This window comes from Musca vetustissima, unplaced genomic scaffold (assembly GCF_032173495.1).
Source record: "Musca vetustissima isolate MV318-11 ecotype Yass unplaced genomic scaffold, APGP_CSIRO_Mvet_v1 utg12485, whole genome shotgun sequence".
Taxonomy (NCBI): domain Eukaryota; kingdom Metazoa; phylum Arthropoda; class Insecta; order Diptera; family Muscidae; genus Musca; species Musca vetustissima.
The window spans coordinates 441,121-453,402 of record NW_026884043.1 but is presented as its reverse complement, the minus strand read 5'-3'; the positions used below and the strand labels follow the sequence as shown (position 1 = coordinate 453,402).

Here is a 12,282-nt window from a genome sequence, read left to right as displayed (position 1 = left end):
AAAAAACACACACACAAAAACAAGGCAACTGGACCCATTTTTCCTGGGTATCATCATCATCTACGGTTTGATGCCAGTGCTGGGTATAACGAACGAATAAATATACATATGTTAACATTTATCATATTGCAAACGAAAAATTGAAAACCCTCCATACCATGGTCCATCACACAGAGACACTGGGGAAATATGAAACACAGTTTGTGACAACAATTGAACCGAAAAAAAAGAAATCAACAACTGAACTGCCCTGCCCTCCAAAAACAAAAGGTAGCATCGTCAATAATGGCCAGCTTGATTGCCGTTTTGCAATGCGATACTTACTGTTAAGCGACGATGATGGACTAATTGAGCCACCACCGGCTACGATAACCCCATTGCCACTAAGCACTGTGCCTTTGTTGTTGTTGTTGCCGCCGCCGTTGAGCACATTCGTCGCAATGGAGTTCTTTGGTATGTGATGATGCATTCCAGTGGCGCCGTTGGCGGCATTTGTATGGCCGCCAATTTGTTGCGGTATGATTTTATTTGTGGAGTCCCCCGCTCTTGCTGATAGCAGTAGGAGGGCCCCAATTATATACCAGGGGCCCATCAACTCGACACTGTTTGTCGATGCAGATGTTGGTGTCGCTGGTTGACGCTGCTGCTGTTCGGGGTGCTCTTGCTGCTGGAGTGGTGTTGGTGTCGATGTGAATAGTATTGGCCTAGTCTTTGCCGCTGTTGCGAATCTTGTTGATATTTCTGTTGTTGTTGCTGTTCTTTTTGTTGTTGACTACGAAACGAGTCTATGCCACCATAAATGTTGCAATGATGCAACAACATTATTTTAGCACATGCAACAAACATGCAATGGTTGTTATATCATCATCGGCAGCGGCATTTGAAATGTCCTTTGGTTTGGAATTCTTTGTTTAGAGAGGGGAGAATATGGGTAGGCTAATATTGTTGAAGATGCTTTATTCGGTGTTTATTTTATAACCTGAAAAACAAGGAAATGAAACATAGTTTTAGGAGTCTGATTAAATAAAAAATTGATATCAGATAGTAAAATATTCACGCCTTCTATAAGATCCTTGAAAAAAATATTTTTATTTGAAAAATTATTTTTAATAAACCACCCCTTGTATAGATAGATCCTTGAAAAAAATATTTTTAAAAAATCCACACCTTGTATAGGTCCTTAATAAAATATTTTTAAAATCCACACATTGTATATGTCCTTGAAAAAATATTTTCAAAAAATTCACACCTTGTAAAAGCGTACAGGTCCTTAAAAAATATCTTTAAAAAATCTACTCATGTTTGCCTATTTTATAGTCTGTCCTTACAAATATGTTATTTTTATTTTTTATAATTTTCGATTTTCTTTCTTTTTTCGAAAAATTTCCAAAATCTATCTTTATTTATTTGTCTACAACTATTGTTATTGCAATTTCTTTTAAACTATTTACACAAAAATTTGTTACCACCTTGTAAAGGACCTTAGAGGCTTATTATGTGGCAGTACGTGTTGCATAGCAAAAACTTCGGCACTAAGTGAACAATAACTTTCGCCCCCTTGCCAGAAGCTTTATGGCATTTTTATAACTCTATAACAATAGTTTTGGGACATTTGTGTATTTTTGGAAATTCAATAAAGTTCGGCAAAATCCTTTCAGCAGGATATGGGGGCGAAATATGTTTAGACATATGTTGTAGTTCTTCTCCTTGATTCACTTTTCCAATTTTCTTAGCTTATATAGCCTGAACTTCAAAAAGAAAACAAAAACAACAACAACAAAACGAATTAGTCATAAGGACTTAGAAAACTAAAAAGGCAACGGAGAAGAAATGAATTTTGTGGTAACAAATGTTATTTCTGGAGGAAGTTTTTTTTTGGGGTTCTATCTCCATATTCTTGTAGTGTTGCAGTGCAAGGAAATTACAGGGAAAACTTTATTTGTTTTGGATTTTTTTTTTTTGTTTCTTTACAACAAAATATATTTGCATTATCTCTTCGAAAAAGGAAGTTTAACAACTCCACTTGTCTGCAGTTGTTGTTAGTGTTTGCTCAACACAAAGCAAAAAATGGAAACCCCCATATTGAATGTCTTTCCCAAAAGAAAATGTAAATTATAAATGAAAAATTGTGCTAAGATAGGAGACAGTTAAGAAAATGTGAATTTAATTAAAAAATGCAAATTTAAAAAGTAGGTCAAATTGTTCTCCAATACAGAAATGCAATTTTTTATAAATTGTTTGCAATATTAATGTTTTCTAATTTGGTAAAAATAACTATCGACCCCATACTTTTTTCAATGACTATTTATAGGGGTGCATATTTAAACATTTTTTTTCGGAACTAGTAATTGGTGTGAATTTTTTATAAATATTTTTTTCTTGGACTACCATTGGGCATGGATTCTTTTAACAATTATTTTTCCATGGATTGATTATTTTTTCAATGGCTATTAAGAGGCGTGGATTTTTTAAATATATATTCCATGACTATTAATTGGCGTATTATGTCTTTGTGCATATGTTTGTAACAGGTAAAAGGAAACGAGATATACCCATGGTTCCTTTTGAGAATATGCATAGCATCACTTTCTAAGTCGATTTATGCATGTCCGCCTGTCTTTCTGTCCGTCCATGTTAAATTGTAAACAAAGTACAGGTCACATTTATTATTAGAATAGGATGAAATTTGTCATAGCTCATTCATTTGGCCTAAAGACGAACCCTATTGAAATTTGGAAAAATCGGTTCAGATTAAGATATAGCTCCCATATATATTTTCATCCGAATGGTGTACAAAAGTCCCTATATATCTTTCGATTTGCACGAAATTTGGCATAACGTACTGAATTGAGCCTAGAGTGATGTCTGCACGACATTTGGCACAGCGTACTGAATTGAGGCTAGAATGATTTGTGCGAAGATTCCTGAATATCAGGTCAGATTTAGATATAGTTCCCATATATATTTTCGTCCGATTTAAAATAAATGGTGCACCAAAGTCCCTATATATCTTTCGATTTGCACAAAATTTGGCACAGCGAATTGAAATAAGCCTAGAATGATGTGCGCTAAATTTCCTGAAAATCGGGTCAGATATTGATATAGCTCCCATATATATTTTCGTTCGATATAAGATAAATGGTGCACCAAAGTCCCTATATATCTTTCGATTTGCACGAAATTTGGCACAGCATACTGAATTGAGTTTAGTAATATGTGTGTTAAATTTCGTAAAAATCGGTTCAGATGTAGATATAGATCCCAAATATATTTTCGCCCTATTTTATGTAAATGGTGCACCAAGGTCCCTATATATCCTTCGATTTACACGAAATTTGTCATAGCGTACTGAATTACGTTTAGAAAGATGTGTGTTAAATTTCGTGAAAATTGGTTCAGATTTCGATATAACTCCCATATATATTTTCGTCCGATTTTATATAAATGGTGCACCAATGTCCCTATATATGAAGAACTCAAAATGTGGCCGAATGCACAAAACATACTGAAATAAGTGTAACACGTGACAAGTCCCATTGTAAGAAGCAACTCCATATCTGACCAAAATTTTGTATAGGTTGCAGAATGACATGTTTAATTTCATGTTAATTGTCCTTTAAAAATGCGACGTCTGTTAGGATTCCATCTGTTGAATATACCCAAAGTGGTGAAGGGTATCATATAGTAGGCCCCGTCCGTTCTTCACTGGTTGAAAATATTTTTTTTCAAAGACTACTAATAGTAGTGGAAGGCGTGGATTTTTAATAATATTTTTTTCAACGTCTTCTAATAGGTGTGGGTTTTTAAAAATATTTTTTCAATGGCCATTAAAAAGTGTAGTTTCAAAATGTCCATTGATTACCATTTCAATAATATACAGATATCCCAAATTAAATTATTCCCCCAATCAAATATTACAAACATTACTACTTCATTTATTTTGCAAATTTCCGAACTAATTTGTATGAAATTTATTTTGAAAATTTAATTATGTCAAATGTCGTCAGGCCAATTTGTTTGTAATATTTTTGGATTTATTAAATAATTTTGAATTAAACAAATACTCTATCCCTCCCTCTCTCTTTACTGGGGTTCGTAAAATTTCCGGAATTTACAGATCCTTGAACAGTAATAATTAAATCAACATTAAACCACTGCCAATTGAAGTACAAAAATCAATTCAAGTAACTCTTAAAATACAAGATAATGTCAAATACAAACATTAACACAATTGCAGGCAATCACACACATACACACAATTATATAAACTCGTGTAGACATAATTATTACTAGCACATTCATCCGCCCCCACACATACAACAGCTAGCATTAAGGACTATAACAAATAATTATTTTCGTTATTCAGTTGTAAATTGCATAAAATTATTATAAAGTTAATTAAGTTTTTATTTTATGTTTTATTACACACACCCACACCCAAAACTGCTATTGCAAATTTGTTGTTTGTACTTTTGTATGGGAGAGTATGTGCGTGTGTGTGTTTGAGTTGGTTATTCAGACTAGATGTCTGGCATTGTGAAGTACAAAGTAAATGAATGTGCGTACGATTACAAGAGTTATGAATGAAATAAAAAACATGTGTATGATGTGAAATATGACTTCGGGAAGAGTTGCCATTTCTGGAATTTTTCCAAAGATTCACGGGATATTTAAAATCATTACTGAAATCGTAGTAGGGGTTCCATTTCCAAATTGCCTCTATTTCAAGGTTCCAGTAAAATTTTGAGGAGCTGAACTTGGATTATGTTTTATCTGTGATTGATAAAGGACCTTGGAATCTACAGTGGCAACCCTGCATTCTCTTGAATATATGTATCTTATATAACAATCTTCATATGCGTGGCTCCTCCACTAACCAAGAAATAACAAAGTGGCAACATGTTCTGTACCGAAAATAATTCATCTACGCAATCAAATGCCACAACACTTCTCTTCTCGTTTCCTCTCTCACCAAATCTTCCCATTCCGGATACCATCCATATTAATACATATGTTGCAAATATGAATTTCTGAAAAAAAAACATTCTTTCCTTCCTTGTCGTCATGTTCGTTATTTTTTTATTACCCTTTTCCTTTCGTTTCGTATTGCATACGCACTTCGAAGTGTATTTTTATGCGGCTTCTTTTGGTGAACATGTTGCAATTGTTGTTCGTCCGTGTTAGTTTCCTCAGCCTATGTCGCCGAATAGAGACGTTGGAATGTTAGATTTTTTCTTATGAGAGATGCTACAAGGATGAGGAGGACTAGCCAAATATAGATGTTGTCGTGCAACTTAAGAGTGCTTTCTTTAATGAGTTTTTTTGCTGCATCTGTGCACATTCCGCAATGAGGTTTTAGTTGCGTAGAGGATTTTTTTTTCGGTATGCACACTGGGATGATACTATTATGGGATTCTAATAGACATGAATTTTTGAAAATATTGTTTCCAAAACCTTGTAATGGGCATGGATTTTCAAAAATATGTTTTTCAATGTCTCCTAATAGGCGTGGATTTTTAAAAATATTTTTTCAATGACTCCTAATAGGCGTGGAATTTTAGAAATATTTTTCTCAACGCCTTATAATAGGCGTGGATTAAATGGATTAAAATATTGTTTATTATCTTCTAATAAGCGTAGATTTTTTAAAATATTTTTTTCATAGACTTCTGGTTTTCAAAAAAATATTTTTTCATAGACTTCTGGTTTTTAAAAAATATTTTTTCATAGGCTTCTGGAGTTTTAACCAGTAAGGAAAGTAGTAAAGTCGGACGGGACCGACTGTGTGTGGCAATCGGACAAACTTTGGGTCTTTAGTCCACAATTTACATAAAATGTGAAAAAAACTATGTAGGAGCTATATCTAAATCTGAACCGAGTTTCACGAAACTTAACACACATCATTCTAGACGCACTTCAGTATGCTATGCCAAATTTTGTGCAAATCGAAAGATATATAGGGACTTTGGTACACCATTTATCTAAAATCGGACGAAAATATATATGGGAGCTATATGTAAATCTGAACCGATTCTCAGGAAACCAAATACACATCATTCTAGACCTGATTCAATACGATATGTCAAATTTCATGCAAATCGAAAGATATACAGGGACTTTGGTACACCCTTTACCCTCAAATCGGACGAAAATATATATGGGGCCTATATGTAAATCTGGACCGATTTTCAGGAAACTTAACACTCATCATTCTAGATCTAATTCATTACGCTATGCGAAATTTCATGCAAGTCGAAAGATATATATCTAAATCCATCATATCCATTTATCTAAAATCGGAAGAAAAACTATATAGGAGCTATATGTAAATCTAAGCCGATTTTCAGGAATCTTAACACACATCATTCTAGACCTAATTCATTACGCTGTACCAAGTTTCGTGCAAATCGAAAGATATATAGGGACTTTGGTACACCATTTACATTAAATCGGACGAAAATATATATGGGTTCGTTCTTGGGCCAAATAAGTGACCTATGCCAAATTCCATTCAATTCGAATCATAAATGCGACCCGTACTTTGTTTACAATTTAACATGGACAGACAGACAGGCAGACAGAAAAAAATTTTCAAAGACTATAATTAAGCGTGGATTTTTAAAAATATTTTTTAAAAGACTAAAATATTTTTTAAAAGACTATTAAGAGGCGTGGATTTTTAAAAATAATTTTTCAAAGACTATTAAATAATTTTTCAAAGACTATTAAAAATATTTTTTAAAAAAACTTTCAGATCTTCTGTGAGTGAAGGATCCTATAACCGATTTTCCCAATTTCAATAAGGTTCGTCCTTGGGCGAAATAAGTGACCTGTACCAAATTTCATCCAATTCGAATCATAAATGCGACCTGTACTTTGTTTAGAATTTAACATGGACAGACAGACAGAAACAAAATTTCAAAGACTATAATTAAGCGTGGATTTTTAAAAATATTTTTCAAAGACTATTAATAGGCGTAGATTTTTAAAAATATTTTTTAATAAACCTTTCAGTCCTTCTCTGAGTGAAGGGTCCTATAGTCACTGTTCCCCCTTCCCTTCCCACTATACACTAATGAAATAAATGAATGAATATATTTTGCACGTGTGAGTGATTTTCTAAACCGTCAAAAATTCATTCATGTGGTAGTTTTTGCTATTGTAGCCCCCTTTATCGTTGTTGTTTTCCACTTTGGGCTTTCTTTATTCATTCTGTGTTTTTGCTTTCTTTTTTTACTTGGTGCAGAGTGCAATTAATTTCAATGTTGCTATGATGTTATGATTTCTCGCTTTTGCCACTACACTTCTACTCGTGCAACACTCGTACTTATCTTGGCGTTTTCAACAAAGTTTGTGCTGTTTGTTTTCATACTTGTTGTTTCTTGAAGGAAAGCACACACACACACACTCACTCACACAAAAACATTGTGTTTTGGTTTTATTATGAGGTTTTTATTAAATAAACTTTGCTAGATTAGCAAAAAAGAAGAAGAAACTTTGGTTGTTTGTTTGTGTCTCCGCATAAGGAGGAGACATTTGTGTGGGAATGTTATGTGTTTCTTTCCGGTTAAGCATACCCTTTTCCTCATAGACACAATGTATGGGGGAGAGAGAGAGAGGGATGGAGGGAGGGTTGGAGGTAATGTCTGTTGTCTAACATATGTGTTAAAAAAATATTGTCATACTTGCTGTTCTACAATTTGTTTGTTATGGCAAATGAGTTGTGTGGTCCACACAAATGTATCTCTGATGGTGTGTGCGTGTGGTTGTGTATGCATGCAAATGCTACTTCTCCGAGCACATCCCCTTTCGTGTCTTCATTATTCGTTGAGAAACGTGTGCAACCAAAAAAAGAGTTTGTTGATGACTTTCATACAAGTATGTCATCATTATGGCCATTATTATAATTGTATGACTGCATGTGACTGTGTATGTGTAGGTGCACATGCTTCCCAGAATTGTCATGCCAATGTTATTAAATAAGATGCCAGTGTGTGTGTGCGTCTGCTTTTCCCAAGAATATATGCATGTTTATTTTTGATTTTCCTACGGATGTCTATATTTGTATCTCTCAATGTTGATATTTGTATTATGAAATTAAGATTGCTGAGGTGTGTGTTTGTGTGTGTGTGTTGGCAAAGTTTATAAACATGGCTTCAATGTGCGAGTGTGAGTGCAATTATTTTCTCCACTCCTGCTACCAGGAAATTTGTACACACAAATGAAGGCAATTAAATTATATTTAAATTATGAAAATTAATTGCAAAACTTTTAACCCCTCCCCTAACACACACACACCCACACCAGCCCACCATCAACCACTTAATGTTATGTTTAAGGTGTTGTCTCGTAAAGCAGTTTAGCTGCTTAGAAAATTGAAATTAATTTGTGGGAAAATGACTGAAGGATGCTTAACACGCTTATTATATTTAGTTGTTGTGATGGTGTGAGTGTGTAGCGGTGTGTGTGTGTGTGTGTAAGTGCGTATTTGTGTGTCTATTTGCGTGCATAATTATATTTGTTTGTCATTGTTTAGATTAATTTGTCAATTTTTATTTGTTATGTCATTAAAATTTAAATCGATACCCTTGGTTTGGTTCTTGTTGTTGTTGTTGCTGTTGTACGTCGACTATAATGATGTAATTTTATCCATTTCATTGTAATTCGATATTGATTAATTGATAAATATAGAATTGTATTTCGAATGAAATATGAATACGTAAATGTTAATTAAATGTGCAAAAGGTCAACAATATTGTGATGTTGTAAAAACATTGGGGTGGGGTGAAGTAATAAATGATTGGAGAAAAAATAAGGAAAGGGGGAAAATAAAAGAATGGGATATCAGATAATAGCATACACGATTAGACTAATCAATACTAAGGTCAAATTTTTTAAATGGAAGGGAATCTTATTGGTGATTTCAGGAAAAATGTTGAAATAAAAATATAACAGTATATATTTTTATTTCAACATTTTTCTTGAAATGTTGTACAATGGGGTTCGAAATATTAAAAACCTGGTTAAAAACCTGGTTGGGTAAAACATCTTCTCGATTGAACATTATCTACCAAGAACTCAGATTGCTAAATGACAGTCAATCGTTGGAAAATACACAAACATCAAAAAAACATACATCGATTCGGGACCTTTGTGTGGTAGCTATGCCAAAACATGGGCGTATATACTGAAAATTGTCTGCAAATATTCCAAGAGTACAGAATGTGTGAGTTAGAAATCACAAACTTCTGTTAGATGAAAAGACTAATACATTCAATACACCAAAAATAAGTCGGGATCTATACATGTGGCTATCTGGATATTTAAAACTGTTAGAAGTTTTTACCCACCTGGTCTGTGAATTTTTGGTGGTCTGTGAATTTTTTTCTGTAGAAAAAAGACAGACCTGAGGGTCTGTGAATTTTTTTCTATAGAAAAAAGACAGACCTGAGGGTCTGTGAATTTTTTTCTATAGAAAAAAGACAGACCTGAGGGTCTGTGAATTTTTTTTCTATAGAAAAAAGACAGACCTGAGGGTCTGTGAATTTTTTTCTATAGAAAAAAGACAGACCTGAGGGTCTGTGAATTTTTTTCTATAGAAAAAAGACAGACCTGAGGGTCTGTGAATTTTTTTCTATAGAAAAAAGACAGACCTGAGGGTCTGTGAATTTTTTTCTATAGAAAAAAGACAGACCTGAGGGTCTGTGAATTTTTTTCTATAGAAAAAAGACAGACCTGAGGGTCTGTGAATTTTTTTCTATAGAAAAAAGACAGACCTGAGGGTCTGTGAATTTTTTTCTATAGAAAAAAGACAGACCTGAGGGTCTGTGATTTTTTTTCTATAGAAAAAAGACAGACCTGAGGTTCTGTGAATGTTTTTCTATAGAAAAAAATAATTTGAATTTGTGAATTTTTTTACAATAGAAAAAATCAACTGAGGGTCTGAGAATTTCAAGCCTGAGAGTCTGTGAATTTGTTTCTATGGAAAATAGTCAGACCTGGTGGTCTGTGAATTTTTGCTATAGAAAAAACAGACCTGATTATCAGCGAATTTTTTTCTATAGAAAAAATATTGACCTGAGGGTCTGTGAAATTATTTTAAAAAAATATTTTTTTTTTACAAAAAAAAAATAATAATAATAATGGCCTTTTGAAAATAACTTTTTTAAAAAAGAGGCCTTATGTCGATACTTAAATATAATTTTTAAAAAACCCACGCTTTATCTAGTTTTAAAAAATTTACGCTTTATGTAGTTTGCTTAAAAATAATTGTAGTTGTTTAAAAACAAATCCACACCTTAAATAAGTTCCCTAAAAATACTTTTAAAAAATCCATGCCTCATGCATATTCTCTTTCAAAAATATTTTTTTAAAAATTCACGCTTTATATAGGTCCTTTTAAATTATTACAATTGTTGGAAAATGGAATAGAAAAATATTCTGTTAAAAATCCACGCCTATAGAGGTCCTCGAAAAATATTCTTTAAAATATCCACGCCTATAGAAGGCCCTGTAAAAATATTCATTAAAAAATCCACGCCTATAGTAGGCCTTAGTAAAGTATCCTTTAAAGAATCCACGCCTATAGAAGGCCTTATAAAAATATCTTTTAAGAAGTCCACGGCTATAGAAGGCCTTAGAAAGCTATCCTTTAAAAAATCTCCGCCTATAGAAGGCCTTAGAAGAATATCTTTGAAAAAATCCACGGCTATAGAAGGCCCTAGAATTGTTTTTTTTTTTTTTAATCCACGCCTATAGAAGACTTTAGAAAAATATTCTTACAAAAATCCATGACTAAAAAAAAATCTTTGGAAATATATTCTTTAGAAGGCCTTAGAAAAATATTGTGGGGCACCTGTCTATGGATGCTATACCAAAACAATCTTCCTTTCTCCAGAAAATTACCTATTTTCCAAAATGGGAACCATTTTTGTTTTAAAACTTGCCACACCTTCCAACATTGTGCTTTTTATTGGTTCATTGGTTCCAATATGTTTACTTACGACTACCATTTGGAAATTAAAAATCGCTGAAGAAAATGATTTTTGGTCAGGAAAATTGATTTGAGACCCATCACTTGACGTAGTGTGTTGTGTACATATTTATATGATATCGAATGAAAGTAATATGGGAGCTATATCTAATTCTGGACCAACAATTTGAACAAAACAAAACAAAAACACTAATCTTGATTGAGTTCGGTACTCTGTGCAAAATTTCGTCTAATCAAATCGGATGAAATATACATTGGAGCTATGAATATCTAAATCTAATTCTTACCAATTTCAATAGGATTCGTTCTACTTCGGATAATAAATGTGAACTGCACGGCATCTTTAAGTTTGTATACTGATTCGTTAGCTTTGCTATTGCGGATATTAAATTCATGTTTACAAACTTATTAATAACAATTTGTTTTTCCCTTTCAAATGTTTTTTGTTAATAATTAAAAACCTATTAATGAGTTTTCAATTACAATAACCCCAATGCTTTCTATTTTCATTTCAAACCCAATTTTTTATTTATTTTTTTTTTTTATTTAAACAAACTGCATATTCATTTTTCATTAATCCTTTAAGCCCATTTAAATTCATAACTTTCAAAAAATCTGTATAACAACCACAGCGATTATCAACACAGCAACCAAAGAAATTTCATTCATTTCGCCCATAGGAAGAACTGCTGTTTTTATGCCACACACTTAAATTCATTGGCCACCTTTAAAGTTTATTGAAAAATGCCATTGCAATTTCGTTTCATAAAAAACAAAAAAAAAAACCCCAACAACAACCATTTTCGCCAAACATGTGAATGGTGAAACTGTTACACAGCATAAAAGAGAAGAATTCCATTTTTAAATGAATCATTCATATACCAACCTCACCTTTTTTAAATTAAAATCCACTTTAAATCCTTCGGGCATATAATGTGGCATTAAAACTATGAGCTGCTGTGAATCTCCACGCGCGTCGCTCGTCTCTCTTCATCACAACCTTAAACTTCCTTTTAATTTGTACACAATCATGACGTCAGCTAGGCTACTAGTGGCGGCTAGTAGAACTGGCCGGTCGTTCGGCTGGCAGATCTACATTTCCATTAAATGGTTCCTTGGTCCATTTCGTAGAAAAAGTTTTGTACTTTTCTTTTTTTTTAATGAGAGTGTGTCCGGCTGTGTGAGTGTTCATGTCCTGTCAATTTTTAATTTAATAATATTAATTTCGACACAAAGGCAGTGGGGCAAAGCAAAGAAAGAAACAAAAACAATAACAGCAGCAAAAAATG

The 12,282-nt window shown here is 33.0% G+C and overlaps 1 protein-coding gene across 1 annotated transcript in view; it reads right to left on the bottom strand.

Annotated features, from left to right (window-relative positions):
- LOC133331036 (hemicentin-1-like) overlaps positions 1-12,282 on the bottom strand; it is a gene marked incomplete at its 3' end in the record, with an annotated part of 120,257 nt that overhangs the window by 68,144 nt on the left and 39,831 nt on the right. Inside the window, exon 3 of the mRNA XM_061539439.1 lies at positions 325-772. Within this exon, the coding sequence (XP_061395423.1) occupies positions 325-772 (448 nt within the window). The remainder of the gene's footprint in view (positions 1-324; positions 773-12,282) is intronic.